The 18,357-nt window shown below is 31.5% G+C and overlaps 3 protein-coding genes across 3 annotated transcripts; all 3 read right to left on the minus strand.

Moving 5' to 3' along the window:
- Positions 1-164: 164 nt before the first annotated feature.
- Positions 165-3,719, minus strand: LOC105142813 (uncharacterized). Its single transcript, XM_011050621.1, has 3 exons — positions 2,953-3,719; positions 1,648-1,671; positions 165-846 (listed from the first exon to the last, which is right to left on the minus strand). The coding sequence occupies exons 1-3, from the start codon at positions 3,140-3,142 to the stop codon at positions 491-493; spliced, it is 570 nt and encodes a 189-aa protein (XP_011048923.1). The 5' UTR covers positions 3,143-3,719; the 3' UTR covers positions 165-490.
- A 1,176-nt stretch (positions 3,720-4,895) lies between these two features.
- LOC105142826 (phosphoglycerate mutase-like protein AT74) lies at positions 4,896-8,357 on the minus strand. The gene is made up of 3 exons (XM_011050635.1): positions 8,211-8,357; positions 7,715-7,838; positions 4,896-5,622 (listed from the first exon to the last, which is right to left on the minus strand). The coding sequence occupies exons 1-3, from the start codon at positions 8,355-8,357 to the stop codon at positions 5,201-5,203; spliced, it is 693 nt and encodes a 230-aa protein (XP_011048937.1). The 3' UTR covers positions 4,896-5,200.
- A 3,778-nt stretch (positions 8,358-12,135) lies between these two features.
- Positions 12,136-13,518, minus strand: LOC105142814 (probable glutathione S-transferase). Its single transcript, XM_011050624.1, has 2 exons — positions 13,063-13,518; positions 12,136-12,735 (listed from the first exon to the last, which is right to left on the minus strand). Exons 1-2 carry the CDS (start codon positions 13,375-13,377, stop codon positions 12,379-12,381), a joined length of 672 nt encoding a protein of 223 aa, XP_011048926.1. The 5' UTR covers positions 13,378-13,518; the 3' UTR covers positions 12,136-12,378.
- Between the last annotated feature and the right edge of the window lie 4,839 nt (positions 13,519-18,357).

An 18,357-nucleotide genomic window follows, 5' to 3' on the forward strand; every position in this document is an offset into this window, starting at 1 on the left:
ACCTATGAAATTTCTTTGAACGAAGCTGCACAGAATCAGGCTCTATAAAGGATCTGTCATTGCAATTGTATTCGTATGAGCTTTGAGCATGTTATGGCCTGAAAAAAAACACAACTATTGACATCAGTATACACTTGTGAAGCAGTTTTTGTATGGATCAGATATGAAATTGTGGTTGCCTCCACAGGAAAGTAAAAGTAAATTTTCATGATTCTAGAGCAGAATTTGTTCAAGATCTTCTAGGATTTCCCTGATTCCTCACAGCAGCTTCAAGAAAGGTCATTTTGTTTTGAAAGACCTGTTTCTATCAGAGCAGGACCTGAAAGCTTATTGCTCAAGTTTCACTGATCTAATTTCCTTTGCAATACACAAGGCATCCTAAAAAGTGACTCTTTCAAATAGAAAACAGTAGATAAAAAGTGCAAAAATAATATTTATATACACGAGACTGGTAAAGTAGGGATAGACGAGCTACTCCACAATCAAAAACCTAATGATTGTCTTTGTTTTCGGGACTATGAATAGTGTTATTATCCGCGTAAGTTATATTTTCTCTCCAACCCAGTTCTAGGGCTCGTTGCTCCCACAATGCTGTAAGTTTACGCTCCTCTACTAGTCCTGCCTCAGCTCTCTCCCTTCCTTCTTCGCAAGTTTGTGTATGCGCACTACATTTTTGTGCTTCAATTTGGTACTGTGAAGAAGTACTCCTAGCAGTTATTACCAATGTCCTGGTCTGCTCCAATCTTTCATTAGCTACTCTTCTTTGTAATTCAATCTCATCTGATATTAAATCAACAGCATTCTTCTGCATTTCTTCACCCATTTCTGGATTGTGTTTGCCGCAGTCTGCAAATACAGGATAGAAGGTTTTTGAATATTAGTAAAACTAGCTCGAAAAAAATTAAATGTAAAGCATCTTCAGCAGGGCATAAATCTTCCATGAGTTATGGAGAAATGTATTCGTCTAGTGAAGTGAGCAAATGTTCCTGTAAGAAAATCTCAGTTAGCCTACTATGATTCTCATTAACAAATACCTTCGAGAATATTTCTGATACAAATTGCAGTTTTCCTTCCTTGGATTCATGCGAAAGTCATAATTTCATGATTATGGAAGCAGTTTTACTGAGCTTTGCCTCCGATTAGAAGGTCTTAATTCTAAAGTCAAACAGAAAAGAGAAACCAACACTGGCAATGGCTCCAGTTCTGGTTCCAATTCTTCCAAAAGCCAGAGAAATTTGATCACTCTGATTAGTTCTTACCACGTGATCCAATCTTTCATCAAGTGTACTGCTAGTAACCATGATATATAATTCATTAAATGATTACATGATGCACTACTGTGGCTGTATCTTGTATTGTAGGGCTTGTAACTGAGAACAATACATATGCAAGTGTTGTGATAAATTAACCTCTTCTTGCATTATGTTTTATGACCCTTCTATAGTGAAGGAATTACGGCAGAAAACTTTTTTCCCAATTTCAAAGTTTCCACAATAACATGCTTTGAGAATAAAAAATCATGTGTAAAAAGGATGAAATGCGATCCCAGTGATGCCAACTTCAACTGCTGGGAGCATTTCATTCAATCCTCGAGGAAACGAAATAAACAACAGCTTAAACAAAGAATGATGAAAGAAGGGGACTGACCTGGATATGAATTGTTGATAAATTCTGCAGAACCATTGATGTTAAAAAGGAAGTTAGAGGAAACAGCAATGTTTTTAAAGGGAGGGAAAGGAGAGACAAATAGATATTCAAAGTATTTACAACATACAAGAACAAACAATCAAGATTCAAAGGAGAATCAGAGAAAATTCACAAACAATCATGTAAAAGGTTAAAGAAAGCGGCAATAACTTCATATTCTCTACATTACTGTCTTGAAGTGCATTTGAGCTTTAGCATTTCATATTGGAATGACTTCAGATGCATGACAAAGGGTACTCTAGCATCCAAATCAGGAAAAGAAAAAAACAAGAATAGGGTTATTCTAGCATCACCGTCATCATGTAATCAGCATTCAAATATATGGTGGTATAGTTCAGTGATGTTTGTCCTTTTATTCGAAGCCAGAAAGCAGATCTGTCAAGAGTCTAATTAACATCAAATGGCTTGAAAACAGAGTTCAACACAACACTCATGAACATAAAAATGTTTTGCTACCAAAGTGAATTCCTACAACCTATTCAACCTGTTAAAGCAGAGATTCATACAAATGTCCATGCTATCCGCCATTGAAACAGTCCCGCTTAATTTAACTGTAACTGGACACAACTTGGGCCTAAGAAACCAAATGCATTTCATTGGAATATGATTCAAATTGATTCATGTTTCATGGGATAGAAAGGAAAATCTACCATGAATGTACATATACTTGTTCTTTGGTGAATGAGCTTGAAGGGAGCTAATAATTGGTGCAAATTCACGGAATAACTAAAAAAGAGATGTTAAAAATGTGCAAGAAAGGAAAGCCCCATAAAGTTATCACAGCAGAAATTAGACAGAAAGAAGGATTGTTTAAGATCCTGTATTCCTGCACTATCTCTGAACTCCCAACACCTCAAGAAACACAAACCATTTCTACCTTCAACCTCACAATTCCACAACTATAACCATGTCAATGCTGCTAGTAACTAAGAGATTTAAAGAAACAAAACACTAACACCCAAAAAAAAGTCCACAAAATCACCAAAATAATATGAACAAAAAGAAATTTCCACCCCGTGGAATTCTACCAAATTACATAAACACCACATACCACAGGCTAATCAATCACCATTTATGAACTGCAACATCAAAAGAGAACGCTGCCAAAAATAGTGCTATTTTCTACACAGATGTAAAAACGTAACTAGAAATAGGCACATTAATATGGCATCAAAACAGACCCAAATATGGAAACTACCTAACATAACCATTTTCTGGAAAGCTTGGTAAGGATCTTTTACTCACCTACTGTCCATATCAATTCTAGCTCTTGAGAGCAATCACAATCACAAGAGCATGAAGCAGCATTTGAACTCCCCTTCGAAAACAACCCTGAGCCAACAATGTAGCCTACAAAGAATATAGCCAACAACACCAAAGCCACCCTTAAAGCACCATTACTCCTCAAACCATAATGCTTTGAAGGGCATGCCATCTCTGCAGTTCCCACTTTCCACGATCCAAAAACAGGAATAAAACCCAAAAAACCTAACTTTCTCTTTTGCGTTCAAAGAAATCAACTAAACAACCAAAACCCAGATGTCAAAAACCAAATTTTTTATATGCAGGAACACCAAAACAAAACGTTTAAAGAACTGGGTCACACTCGGTTTGGAGATCCAAGCAGTCTAACAACAGTAACTAGACTATGACTCTTACTATCTGTACTGACACTACTAAAAATAGCAAATTCAGTGAATGTATGGAAAAGGAGACCCCAAATCCCTATAAAGTGAAAAGGTACAGAGGGAGAAAATGTTGAACTGAAGCTTTAGTACTTTAATCTTAAACTACTAGTGCTATAATGTTTAGCTTTAATCATTCGGTTTGCTACTTTTATCAAAGAAGATTTGAGAAGCTATTGAAGTAGCAGTAATCTGATTGTGCTAACAGGCTGTAAAACTTGTCATCATCACTTATCAAACTGTTTGAACTTTGAAGACAGAGAAGTAAATTCTAACTGGAGATAACCGTTTGTTTTTCTCTGATAGCCACAATCTAAATAACAGATGGATACTGTTGTCAGTTGGTATTTATCTTTAAAAAACCCTATTTTTTGCATGCTATTTTGACAAGTCATTTTAATTTACAAAAAGAATTTTTCTTTTTTAATTTTTGGTGGAGAGCATGTGAATTTTCATAACAGAATTCAATAAATTACTTGCAAGCCTTGGATCAGAGAGGATTTATTTTACATTTTATGATTTCAAATTTTTATTCAAGAATTTTTATTATCGAAGGCTAAGGTATTGAAAAGAATATATCATTAATTACAGTCCATCTATTTCTAATCTTTAGTGAAAATCTAAAAAATCAATCCATTTATAATACTATCAATTGGACTAAGGGATCATCAACTCGAAAATAATAAGAGAATATGTAAATGTTATAGTATATATTCTACCTAATTATCTTTTTTTTTTATAAAAATTAAAAATAAGAAATACCAGTAAAATTATTATTATTTTAAAATCTCATTTTAACCATGAATTAATCCTTAGTTAGAGTAATCTAGAGTCTAGATCAGGTCGAATTTCAATAAAAATAAAATTATTATATTAAAATCTCATCCTGGCTATAAATTGATCCTTGAGTAAAGTAATTTAGAGTTTAAATCAGGTTGGACTTCAATAAAAATAGAAAGAGTATTATATGATATGACACGGTTAAAAATCAATTTGATCTTGTAACCCTATCAACCTAAGAAAAACTCAATTGAAACTTGGAGATCTTTTCTTGCTAACCCTAAATAACCCATATCAACCAACTTGATCCATGATTTACTCGAGCGGATCCCATGTCAGGTTTAAAACTAAATACAATATTGTTAGCCAATGAAAAGTGGCAAAGACGAGATAGACTTGGACAATAAAAAATTCCACGATGAGATAGACTTGGACAATAAAAAATTGCAATGGCCTTAGCCCTCAGGGTTGATCAACAAGGGGGTTAAAAGGTGTTTGCTAATATAGAAGGGTTATTGATATAACACTTTAGAGGCACGGTTCATAAGGCTCAACTTGAGTATTTATTGCTTGCCGGCATCAAGCTTGCAGGTGCATTAGGAAAAGTCACGTCCACAAAAGGAAATCGCCAGCACAGACCTGAGACCAGATTTCTGTTTTCCTGGATGCCATGCTGTGCGGAAGCTTGTAGCCTCCCAAGAATCTCATGAATTGACAATTAACTGCTGCGAATGAAGAAGCCTTGTTGATAAATCCCAGACAAAATGTTTCTTCATGAAAATGATCACATGATGTAATGTCCTCGCATGACAGCATTAAATCATACATTGTCAAGAAAAAATGTCTTACATTGTTTACAATCAATACTAAGTACAATCAATTTCATAACTTGATGGTGCTCTTTGAGGGATGACCCGGACATGGAACCAAACCCAACATATTTCATTTTGCAATATAATGTTTACCATTAGAAAAGTGCAGTTATTATAGATTGAATCAAAGAATTATCAATCAAATATAGAGGAACCCTATTCACACATGCCTGAAGAACCATTTTCTTTGTCATCGGATTCTCTGTCTGAGTCTGCTACATGATCAAAAAACTCATCAAGGTACCAAGGACATTTTTCGTTCCAATCACCCTTCTTGGCACGCATCCTCCACTTTTGATCATCAATCATTTCAGGAGAGAGTCCCCATTCTAGCATTTCTTCATCGGTGTGATGGATGGCTAAGCTGTATTCTCCACCAGGCCCCAACTGCATAATTCGAAACTCGCAGTTCCCTGGATTATTCAAGTGCTCAAATTGCTCAACTGTCCACTTGAACCACTTCATAAGGAACACGCGGCAAGTTAACCCATGTGATACAATTATAAGGTTTAAGTCATGTGAAGGGTCTCGGTGAAACCTTTTCATATCTATGTCCCTCCATAGAGATTCAAGAAAACCTGTGAAGTACAAATTTGAGCCTTTGTTATTCAGTCTGTAATAAAGGTTATTTCCCGTGCATTCTGTTATAAAAGTTCAATTTTTTGTAATGGTTAATCCACTTAATGATCAATAAATCAAAAACAGCCACCAAAAAATACATGAATCAAAGAAGCTGGCATATCATTTTCACAATATCATGCAAAAATAAGAATTCACACGCCAAACCCGACCATAATAAGGAAAGCAAGAAATTCTTCTTTACAGACATGAGGTTCAAAAACTACAAGACTGATTTTGAAGCACAACTCTCATGAATATACTACCCGCAGATTACAATAAAGAAAACCACATGGGGCTCACCAAAAAATAAAAAGTCATGAGTTTCCCTACTAGAGATCTAATTTCACTAATTGTTGCCAGACTTTCCAGAATTTGCACAAAACATCATACAGAAACAGTTTTTTTTCTTAAATCACCAGTTTCCTGTTTCTGACGTGTTATGAGACTTGTGATAAATAGGCCATTAGCATATAGCATTTTCCAAAGTGCTGAACAAATAAGCAAAGTGAACATGCCATCTCTGACTATATGAATCTCCAATTAGGTACCCAGAAAAAAGTATATCATTGAAAGGTAAAACAGCTGCCCTAAAGTGTTTTGCCGATAGATTTGTTACCTCTGATATTCATATTAAAAAAAAAGGAAAAACATGTTAACAGTAACATAATTAACCCAAAGCCATCCAGTTTGACGTTCACAATAAATAGACAAGCAATTTGAAAGATTCAGAATTTCATCACTTTGAAGCTTAAATCATGAGAGACGACATCAAATTATCTCTAACTTCCAGCAACATTATTTAGCTGTCCAATTTTCTAAAACAATAGAATCAAATCACTAACCAACAAAAACACCCAGGTCATGTTTGGTCCAAATTTACAGAAAGAGCTATTTCAGGGAGGGGAAATGCATTAGATAATATTCTAGCTCTTTTTGCCAAGCAATAAACAGAAAACAAATTATAATATCCTATGATCCAAAAAAACCTTAATTAGATGAGACACTCAAGGTAGTGAAACATCAACTAAAATCAATGCTATAGGCCTCCAGAACCAGGTATCAAACAGATTTAATATCATAGAGAAGGAAGCAAAATATATTCATCTTACATGCAAATATGAGCTGAAAAATGGACACCTTTTGTCACTAGACTACAGTAAAACAACTACAGAATGTCCGGCTACCGAATGAAATCCACTGCCTCTTACATATGTCCAAGCCTACAATACTAGTTGATTTAGCATTTCGCAGGAAACAATCTTCAGTACAAACAAGCTTCATAAAAAGACAAGCCCAACCAGCATATAGAAGAGCAATAGATGACTGTCCATGGACAAATTAAGAAGTTTTGTCTTTCAGAAGAAACAAGTTAAGCACATCATACTTTTGCATATCCTGCATTTTCACTTAGAAACACAGAGATTCGGAAAAGGATACTCAGAATAAGGAGCCAAAACTCAATACATCAGATCCAAAAAGAATAAGTTTTGAAATTTAGCAAAGAAATACGAAAAAAATAGAATGCCATTTTTAGTTTCTCAATTCAAATGAATCCTCTATATTCTCCTAGCTTTGGAAAAGGACTCAGTTAGCTAGAAATTAAACAGCCAAAGCAACAGACATTCCCATATAAAAACACAAAACAACAAACCAAGCTCAACAACCAAATACCAAAACTAATAAGTAAAAGCAAAGCTCAAGTAATTCAATAAACAGTATAAACAAGCCAAATAAGAAACAAGAAAATTTTTTTTGATTTTAATAAAGCCGCCATTCCTTTTCCTTATTTTTTATTAACCATTCTACATCCACTTCAACCAACCAATTAACACAAATTAATCAAACTACACAGCAAAACCAAAAAGGAAACATAAATCAAACAAGAAAATGCAGGACAAGAAGCAATTTTTAATGATTTTAAGAGGACCCCATTTTGATTTCTTCCTTATATTTCTATTAGCATTACTCTAATCTTCATTTCAACTAAAAAACAAAAACCCATCAACAGAAATCAATCAAACTAAACAAAACGAACGGAAAGAAACATACCTGAAACGCGATCAAAAACATCAGCAGCAGATTCTCCTTCAGGAAACCTATAAAAGAACCTCCCAAACCTCTCTCTAGACTCTTTAATAACCTTCATTCTCTCCTTCACTTGAAAATTCCCATGTCAACATCAGCAGCATATTTTTTTAAAATTGATTCATGTCAACATCGCTTAACCTATGCAATTTCTGACTCAAACTTTGAACCTGCTCATGAGTCGCGCTGGTTTTAACGAATTTGCTTTGTAAACCGTGTGTCCGTAAACAGCGGGTGAGATGGGCACATCATAGGGTCAAAAGTCACAGATCTCTGGAAAGAAAAGTAATTGCTTTCAAATTTTGTAATTATAGCACGAATAGGTAACATTTTTCCCAATCTAACAAATAAATTGAGATTTTATAACAGAGAGGTTTCATGGGTGCGGAGAGTGTTTGCCGGAAATAATATTTCCATAACTCTTGGGAGAAGTCAACGGAGAATCTACTTTGTGGATTGCCTGAGCTGTACTCCGGCGACTGGGGTCTTGATAGCTAGCAATTGTTCGCAGGATTAGCAGACAGATACCCACATTTTCAAGAGTTGAAAAAGTGGAAACATCTTCTCCACGAAGCAAGAAATCTTCCTTCGTTTTTGACCATGGCATTGTGTGCCGAATATTTTTGGCACTCTCTCCATTGCCCTAGTTTCTTTCTTTGTTCGCTTTTTAACCATTTTAGACTTCGATTTCGGGTGGTTTCTTTTGAACATTAATGGTGCGCGTTCTGACTCGAATTAGATTCAATTCTTTCATGGTTTTCATGGGTAATTTAATAATTATCTACTAATCCAGATTCCAGCTGGTTTTCTATTAAATTATATAATAACTGATCTAATCAAATTAGATTATTGATAAATTAATTTATAACCTAGTTGACATTTGTCAGAATCTAAATAAAAATAAAGCTTATTTAATTACCACAATTTAAAAAAGAAGAATAATAATTTATTTTGATGATTTGACCAAGGAAAATGATAAATTAACTACGCAAGGATTGGATTTCCATCGCAAATCATTGCAATTATTGTGTTTATTTTGTAAAACAAAGAACTAGAATTTAATCATTCTAAACTCAAAAAATAAATGCCATGATTAAAAAAAATAATACAGAAAACCAGTTATTTTGAATGGTGATACTTTGCCTTTGCACATTTATCAGGGACAAGGCATGAAATCTTAAATCATGCCTTTCTAAAATGTCACAAATTTTAATCACTGTTTCTGATTTTTAGATTTTTAATGATTTAATAAAAACCCACACGAGTTTAAGAAAATATTACATAAACATTTTTTATGCCCCCAAATTTTAATCACTGTTGCAATTCGGTGTTCTTTTAAACATTGAAAAGAGAGAGAGTGAGCAACATCCATTATTTTTTTTTTTATTTACGTGGGGTGTCCGGCCTAGCTTGCGCGCACCACAACTAATCCCCACGGCCCACTGAATATCCTGCAAACCCAGTAGGCATGTAAGGCACCGTGGGGGTGACAGGCGTGCACGCTAGGGCTTGAACCCAGGTGCAGTGGAAGAAGACAAGCCCTTTCCACCACTAGGCCAAGCCCTAGTTTGCGAGCAACATCCATTATTGTATTACCATATCCTATCCTTTGTGAGGATTATTCGTTGTTGTTTACTCGAGACAACATTATAATTCTAATACCAAGTATATAATATGATTATGGTATTGATTTTTCTAAAAATATTTTTTTATTTAGAAATATATAAACTTTTTTTTTTTTAAAAAAATTATCTTTAACCTTACCAGGACTAACAAAATCCAAGAAAAAACACCAAACAATAACTCTCTACCAGAAAATTAAAAATTAAAAACTAAACTTAAGTGTTGACCGAAAGCCAAGCCTCTTTTTTTTTTTTTTTTTTTTTTTTATATCCACAACAAGTTTCAACACCTAAGAAGCTATTATTATCTTTGAGAATGCATTGGATCTGCGAGTACCACCAATGAAGATTACACAATGCAATGGCTGCTCTTTATAGTGCAAAAACCACTGCTTTTCCTGCCCATTCAATATTATTAGAAAATTAATAAATATAAATAAAAATATTAACACTTTACTATTATAATTTTTCATTCATGTATCTATTAATAAACAGTAATAAAAAACTTTCGATATAATTTTTCATTCATGTATCCATTAATGAACAATAACAAAAAACTTATCTTAACATATAACAAGAGAATTGCAGTAGAAAAATGGAAAAAAAAAAAAGTCAACCAATGTGATGAATATAACTTTAGAATATATTATTTTGTTGAATTCTAGTTGCTTCCTTTTTTCAATTATGATGTTTAATTTCAATTAAATATATAGGATTAATTTTAATTATTATTTTGAATTTTTGTAAATTTAGAATAGATTTCTGTAAAGTTATGATTAAAAATATTATCACATCAAAAATAAAAATTTTCTATGAAATTAAATTATGTTAAATTATTAAAAAAATTGAATAAAATCAACTAGTTTATGGTATATATATTATGTATTTTTGCAAGCTTAAAATTTTGCAGGTTTCAAGTTTTTGTAGGTTTGAATAAAATCAATTGGTGTGCAAACTCTCTTAACATTATGGTTAAGAGCTTGCGAATAACCTGTAGTATTTTGATCGTTAGATGTTTGTTATCAATTCTAAACACTTAAACTGTAGAGCTCGTGATGATATTAGACTAATAAGTATAGGCTCGAACAATTCATTTTAATAAAAAAAAATATGAATGACTCACTGTTAATTATGAAAAACTCTGTTAATTGGTAATGTGCACCCTCTAATTAGCTCTACAATCTTTATGATGACCAGCCTCATCCTCCTTTTCCAACCCTGTCTATATTTTATATTTATTATATTTAAACATATAAATATTTAAATTTATAATAAATATTTGATTTTTATATTATTTTTCTACTTCCATTTAATATATATTTTTTTAAAAAATATTTTCAACAGAGTTACCGATGAAAACAAATTCATCAATATATTTTAGAGAATTAAAAAAATTACTATAAATATCATTATTATAATTAAATAATTATGAATGATATTTTAATGAAGAATATTATATTTATTAATGGGTACATAGACAAATAAATAAAAACACTAATAATATTATTAATGATATGTTAAATTTACAAATTTACCAATAAAATATATAACAGATAAATTTATTTGTGTCCTTCTTTATCTGTCTATAATTTATAAGTAAATTTTTTATTAACTGAATCACCAATGAACCATGCATTACTGAAAAGAGTTTTTCCGTTCATGTGCACGTTGCTAAAATACATACTGACATATTGTAAGACTACATGTGACAGAAATTAATAAAAGAATTGACAGCACACAACAAGACAAAGCTTTCAAACAAGCAATTTCTGTCTTATGCACAGATGGATGTGGACACAGCTCATAGCCATATCTAACTATGTATCTTGATGTCACTTGGCCTCCTGATCTCCATCTCCATCCACGTCTCCGATCTGTTTTAGAGTATCCTGCACATCTGAGATCCAATGTGTAATTTTTCAAAATAATCAATAAAAATAGTCATTTTAGGTAGGAAAAAAAATATCCCTTCAACAGGGATTTACCACCATAGAATTTCAAGCCTTTTAAGTTCTAAATATCCAAGCCATCCCCCCCATTATTGCTGGGAGGAGATGTGAGGGATCATCAGACCCCATGCCTCGCGCATATCAAGCGAGCTCTTTACCATTTGAGCGCATAATCAATTTACTTAATTTCCACGTGAATTGAAAAAAAAAAATGTATTCTCAAGGACATCTTTATGAATAATATAAGTTTCCATATGGAATTCTGAAAAAAAAAAAAAACTACCATCAATGTCAAAAAACAATATATTAAGTTATAACTTAAATATTTACCAATTTTCTAGTAGTGTTAATAATGATTTACAATACAAGATATCAATAATAACATATATTTAGAGGGTTTTGATAATAAAAAAAATAAAGATTAGAGACGTGAGAAGGGATTTCTTGTTTTTCAATCCCGGGATAGCTAGTTTTAGTTAGTGTTTCAGCCCTTAGGCCTCCCGTGACTCCGTAGCCTCAAGAAAAATATAAACCAGTCACCTAACTATTTCCATAAGAGTGGAAAACATATGGCTCAACCCAACAATGGAGGTGCCTTTTTTTATTATTTCTTTTTTAAGTGGGATCTCAAATTACACCCAAAATCAATAGAAACAATTAAGTGTCCCATTATTTTTACAATATATCGTTCTGTCATGCTAAACATGGGAACAATACAAGGATAGATAAACACAACTAGGTGTCTCCTTATTCTGAAAATACACAAGAACAATGGACACAACTAAGTGTCCTGTTATTTTTAAAATACGTAGCTCTCTCAGATTGAATTACACAAGAACAACATACATAAACGGACATAAGCAAAGTGTTGCATCATTCTTAAAATACACAATATATAACAACTGACACAACTACGTGTCCTCTTATTTTTAATGAACATAACTCTCTTAAACTAAAGACAAGAACAACATACAACGAAGGAAAGACACAACTAAGTGTCCCATTATTCCAAATACATAGTAGCACATGGTACCTGATTAACAACACAAACTTAACATCATACTTGCTCTGAAAGCCTATAAATCTTCCTCAGCTTCATCGCAAAGTTGTAGATCATCTGGGGGTCAGCAAGAGACTTGGATACACTATCTTTCTGCATGCATCTCTTACACCATTCAATCAGCTGAGGACACTCAGCCTCTATGCTAAAGTTGGCCATGGTCTCATAAGCATGAAACCAGCAATAAAAAGGGACCAAGGCAACATCCACAAAGCCCAGGGTCCCACCCCCGAAGTAAGGCTTGGCTCCTAGCTCTCCTTCTAACAACTTGAGGCAATCGACAAAATCCTTTTTGGCTGCCTCCTGCTCTTCTCCTTCTGCTGTCCATATCATTTTCCCTTTCAGGTCATAAATCTACAGGTTCACATAAAGGCAGGGATGAAAAAAGCACACCGTAAATCTGAGACATTTTGGACAATCAAAATGGTACAAATATGGTAAATATATACTTTTCGAGTACAAAAAAAAAAGAATCTAAAATAATTATGAGTACTGAATACCATAAACATGGTTAACCATGTTTTCACCAAGAGGTTTAACTCATTTATCAGTGTCCTATTGAGTTTCTTTAATTCCAGTTGTAGCTGGTAACAGATTTGGAAGAAAAACTATTTGTATCCGTTAGGATATATATCTAAAAATGGTAAGTAAAAAAATTATAATAAAAAATAATTAACATACCTTCTGGTCCACAAAATTAGCCCAAAACATAGATTGAGTTCTTTCATAAGGATCAGAGGGCAACAACGGAGACTGCTTCCACGTTTCATCAATGTACTGAACAATATTAAGTGACTCACAGATTGATTTGCCATTGTGAATAAGAACTGGAATTTTCTTGTGAACTGGATTCATTTCAAGAAGCAAAGCACTTTTGTTCCTCAAGCTTTGTTCTTTGTACTCATACTTGACTCCCTTCTCTGCTAATGCTATCCTCACTCTCATCCCAACAGGACTTGCCCAGAAATCCAACAGGGTCACTTGATCATTATCCATTGTTGAAGTGATGAAAAATGCTGTCCCCAAAAATGTCTTAAATATCTCTCTTCTTTCTTTTACTTGAGCAGTGTCTTACATCCACCAACATGAGTTGTGTTTGTTGGGAAATTGTCCTTTCGTGGTAAGAACTCACTTTCAATTGGACCCCATTTATTTATAAGAAAGTAATTTATTTTTAAGAAAGTAATAAGAAAGTGAACTCACTTTCACTTGGACCCCATTTATTTATAAGAAAGTAACTTATTTTTAAAAATAAATTTTTAAAAAATATTTTTTAATATTTGATAGTGTATGAAAAATAAACTGAAAAATAATTTATTAATGAATTATCTTTTTATATTTATCTAATATATAAAAAATATTAAATATAAATATTTAATCACTTACAATAAAAGAATAAAATATAAAAAATGTAATGATGAATTTTTTTTATTATATCTTATGTTCATATATAGCTTATTTTATAAAATATAATTATATATGTCATATAATATTATAGAGATATAACCTTATGAAATTTTTCATAAATAAAACCTATTAATTTTTTTTTCAATTTTAAAAGCTGAAAATATGTTTTTTTTTCATACGAAAAAAGTCAAATTAGTTTATAATAAGAGTTAGATATTTGGTTTTTTTTGTATGAAGATTTTTTTAAAAGATAAATAAATACAAAAATATTTTGATGAGTTTTTTGGATAAAGATTTTTTTTTACGGATATAGATAGTTATCCCTTTAATATCCCTTTAATATATATCCAACAAGCATAAAGAAATGAATATAAATATCTACAATCAAACATAGTCATGCATAGATATTAAGTTTTGATGTCATATACATATATATTAGTTCAAATTAACAAACATAAATATGCTATACAGAATTAAATAAGTAAATATACTTGTCAAATAACAAACATATAGTTTTTTATCATAGTCAAATTATCTTAGCAAACAAGCATGTGGTAGTGTTGGTTCACAAAATTCTGAACCAAAATTAGTATTTTTTGTCATAAATGCTTTTGCCAACATTTCATTTTGGACTAAGTGATCAAATGCATTCCTAAGAGTGATCTCATCGAAGCCTTCAACTTTCGTCACTTCCGTATACAGCGCATTAACATCAAGTTGATTTTTGCTGATGCTTTGAATTGCAAATGCTACATCTCTAATCTATTTAGATAACTTTTCAATACCATCATCTTTATACATGCGATTTCTCTTTCTATGTTGCCTCTTTTATGTACTGGAGGAAGATATCTCTTTTTCCTTAGAAGTTTCTTCATATTCCCCTTCATTTTCAATTGAAATTGATTGCTCTTCAGTGTTTTCTTCCAAGTTGACATTAACATATGATTTGGTATAATTTATGGTTGCCATGTCTTTTCCAACAATAATTGTCATTGCCTCGTACATATCAAGTTTTTTGTTGAGATACTTGTCACGATTGGGATGTGCTTGTTCATAAAGTTTAGAATATGCAATTTTTTAGTTCATTGTATAACATTTTAGAAACAAAAGTAAATATAAAAATTAAAAAGAGTATAATATTTATCATACCTTTACTTTTTCATCATATACATCTTTCAAAACTGTAATTATTTTTAAACAATCATCCAAGTCAAAACCACTTTTATTTTTAAGTTTGGTTATTATTTCCCATTCTTTTTTCACAGTTTTGAGATGATTGTCCACATGCTTAGGCTCGCATTGCATGTTGAACTTTTGATTGATTTCTGTAGCCACCTTAATAAAAGATTCTGCTTTAAAGGTTAAAGAAGGTTTGCTTCCTTTAAGTGCCTCCTTAACTAATATCTCAAGTAACATATGAGACATAGGCTTAGACCATGTGAAGTGCTTGCCCTTACATTTTTCATTCTGTGTGAAACTCATTTCTATAAAAAAAGAAATTACAAATTTATACAAAATAAAATCATATAATATTTAGATTTAATAAATTTCATATAAAAACTACAATTAATATTTAAAAGAGAATACATAAAATACATAAGAACTTATAATAAAGTCAACATCTACTCCAAATACATAACAAAGATAATACAAACAGATATAATTAACACTCAATTACTAGTTTCTTTGAGTGTTATAATCATTCCATATGTTTGATGCAATCATATCTCTTTCTGTTATCCACTCCCTATTCTCTTCCTTTTCCTCCCATTGACTTAAGTTGATTGTTCATCTAATTGGTTCACTTTCCGAACATATTTCTTCCATAAAAAAGTCATAAGGATCAACTCCCATTATGTGATTATGAATAATGCAACATGCAAGCACAACATCTACTTGTGTTTTGTAAAACCAAAAAGATTTTCCATCAATTGATCTAAAACGACTCTTCAAGATACCAAACCCTCGCTCAATAGCAGTTATCAAAGAAGAGTGTCGAAGATTAAATAGCTCTCTTTTATTTTCTAATGAATGTTTTATAAACTTATTCAAGTGATATCAAACTCCATGAAAATGAGAAATGATTCCTTTTTGAATAGCGTAACCAGTATCACCAAGATAATATTTCCCTAAAAATAAAAAAAAACCCTATTACTATCTTTAGCTAATTATACATTTTATATGTTTATTGCATATAATAAATACTTTATTATATACCTTCTGGAATTTTTAGATCACTAGATCTTGATAATGCATCACTTAAAACCTGTGAATCATGTGCATTTCATTCCTAGCCAGCTAAAACATATATAAACTTCTAATCAAAAGTTATAGCTGCTAAAACATTTTGTATTGTTTCTTGTTTTTGACCTCGAAACTTTCCTTGAATCTCAACAAGAACATTTGCAGGAACATGAGTACTATCAATTGGTCCTACACATTCCTATATAAACATGAAAAAATAATTTATAACCTTTTCTTCTAGATGTAATTAATTAATGTATAAAAATATTGATATTGTTCTCATACCTAAAAATAAGGATAAAATCTTTGATTATTCATTATCTCTGCTGGAACTGTATCGTGTGGGTCTTTAATTAGGTGTTTATATAACTTAAGAACTGCTTTTAAAATAATTTTAAAGTAAAGATGGATAGTTTCAACAAACCTATAGTATATACCACCAATAAAACAAAATCTTTGGTTTTGGCCTATAATTTTTAAGAATACAATTACTTGCTCCCTAATAAACACATTTTGAGTTGATCATAATAGGTCATGAATTGTGAGAACATCACACAATTTATATAAGACAACAGGTTTCATAAGAATTTGTTCAACGCAATAACTATCACCTTAATTCAAAATACTATCCATATAGAATTATCGTTGAGCAATTGCATTTATACGTGGTTCTCTTGGTATATAATTTCTATTTCTTTCTTGTTCAATAATAACTACCCCTATAATTATCGCAGTTACAGCTGCTCTCATACTTGCTGCATAAATAATCTTACTATCCATAACAAAAAAGTGAAGTTTGTGGCTAATAAAACCTAAGGGAAATAAACATTAAAAAAGCATATAAAATAGTTACATAATCAATACAATAAATCATGATCAAAATTATGGTAAAAAAAGCTAATTCCTAATATAAACAATGCCTTAAAGAAAATAATTATACAATGAATTTTGTATCCCAAAACAAACAATATAATAATTTTTTAACTGACTCAAGTTTTCTACCCAAACCATTTCAGTTCTTTATAACTGTATATAATCATAATTGTTGTAACCCAATTTTGGATTCACTAAGATTTTCTCGAATGTTATTTTATTTTATTATTCATAAAAAATCCAAAAAAATTAAGAAAAAAAGTTTAAAATTTTAAAATATATTTTTCTTGGGTCAACCGCATCTTTTCATACAAACCGATTCTACCAAGTCAATATGAGTCAAACCATGTCGACCAGGATAAAAAATGAGTTTCAGGCCATTTCAGATCAAAACCAAAAATCATTCCCTCAAAACCAAGTCCACTAGGTTAATATGGGTCCCACCATGTTGACCGGGATAAAAAATGAGTTTCAGATCATTTCAGGACAAAAACATCATTTTCGATCAAAACCAAGTCCACCGAGTCAATATGGGTCTAACCATATTGACCGAGATAAAAAAATAAATTTCAGGTCACTTTTGGTCAAAACTATTATTTTTTGTCAAAAACCCAGTCCACCGAGTTGATACTCATATAAAGTTTTTTTTAGTGTTCCAACATAATTTTTGGTAATTAAAAATAATTTTTAGCGGTTGAAACGAGCTTTTTCTAATACTAATTTGAGTTTTAGTTTTATCCCTATAAATATTTATTATTATATATAATAAAACAAAATTAATAATACAAAATTTTTGTCATCATAGACAGAGTAATTTTGAAGATGGTAAAAGGGGCAGCTGTAACATTGAAATTTTTGTTTAAAGCAGATTGTGCCAAGATTTTATGTCCCCTCCTCATTAGCTATAAATAGCAGTGAAAATTATTTAGAGAGAAGAGAAGAAAAAAAGAGACGGGAAAAGAAAGAAAAGAGTGTATATTTTTTATTGCTATTCAGGTTTTTTTTTGTTTTTTTTTCATGCTAGTAAGATGTTGATTTAAAAAAAAATAATTTGAAAAATATCAAAAATATTAAATCTAATAGTGTTTAGTTCTGAACTTTTAATTTAATAGGATACAATAGGACATCATACTTTTGCATATCCTGCATTTTCCCTTAGAAACACATAAACACAGAGATTGGGAAAAGAAAACTCAGAATAAGGAGCCAAAACTCAATACATCATATCCAAAAAGAATAAACTTTGAAATTTAGCAAAGAAATAAGAAAAAAATAGAATGCCATTACTAGTTTCTCAATTCAAATGAATCCTCTATGTTCTCCTAGCTTTGGAAAAGGACTTAATTAGCTAGAAAATTAAACAACCAAATACCAAAACTAATACGTAAAAGCAAAGCTCAAGTAATCAAATAAACAGTATAAACAAGCCAAATAAGAAACAAGAAAAAAAAA

Source organism: Populus euphratica, unplaced genomic scaffold, assembly GCF_000495115.2.
Source record: "Populus euphratica unplaced genomic scaffold, PopEup_1.0 scaffold146.1, whole genome shotgun sequence".
Lineage (NCBI taxonomy): Eukaryota > Viridiplantae > Streptophyta > Magnoliopsida > Malpighiales > Salicaceae > Populus > Populus euphratica.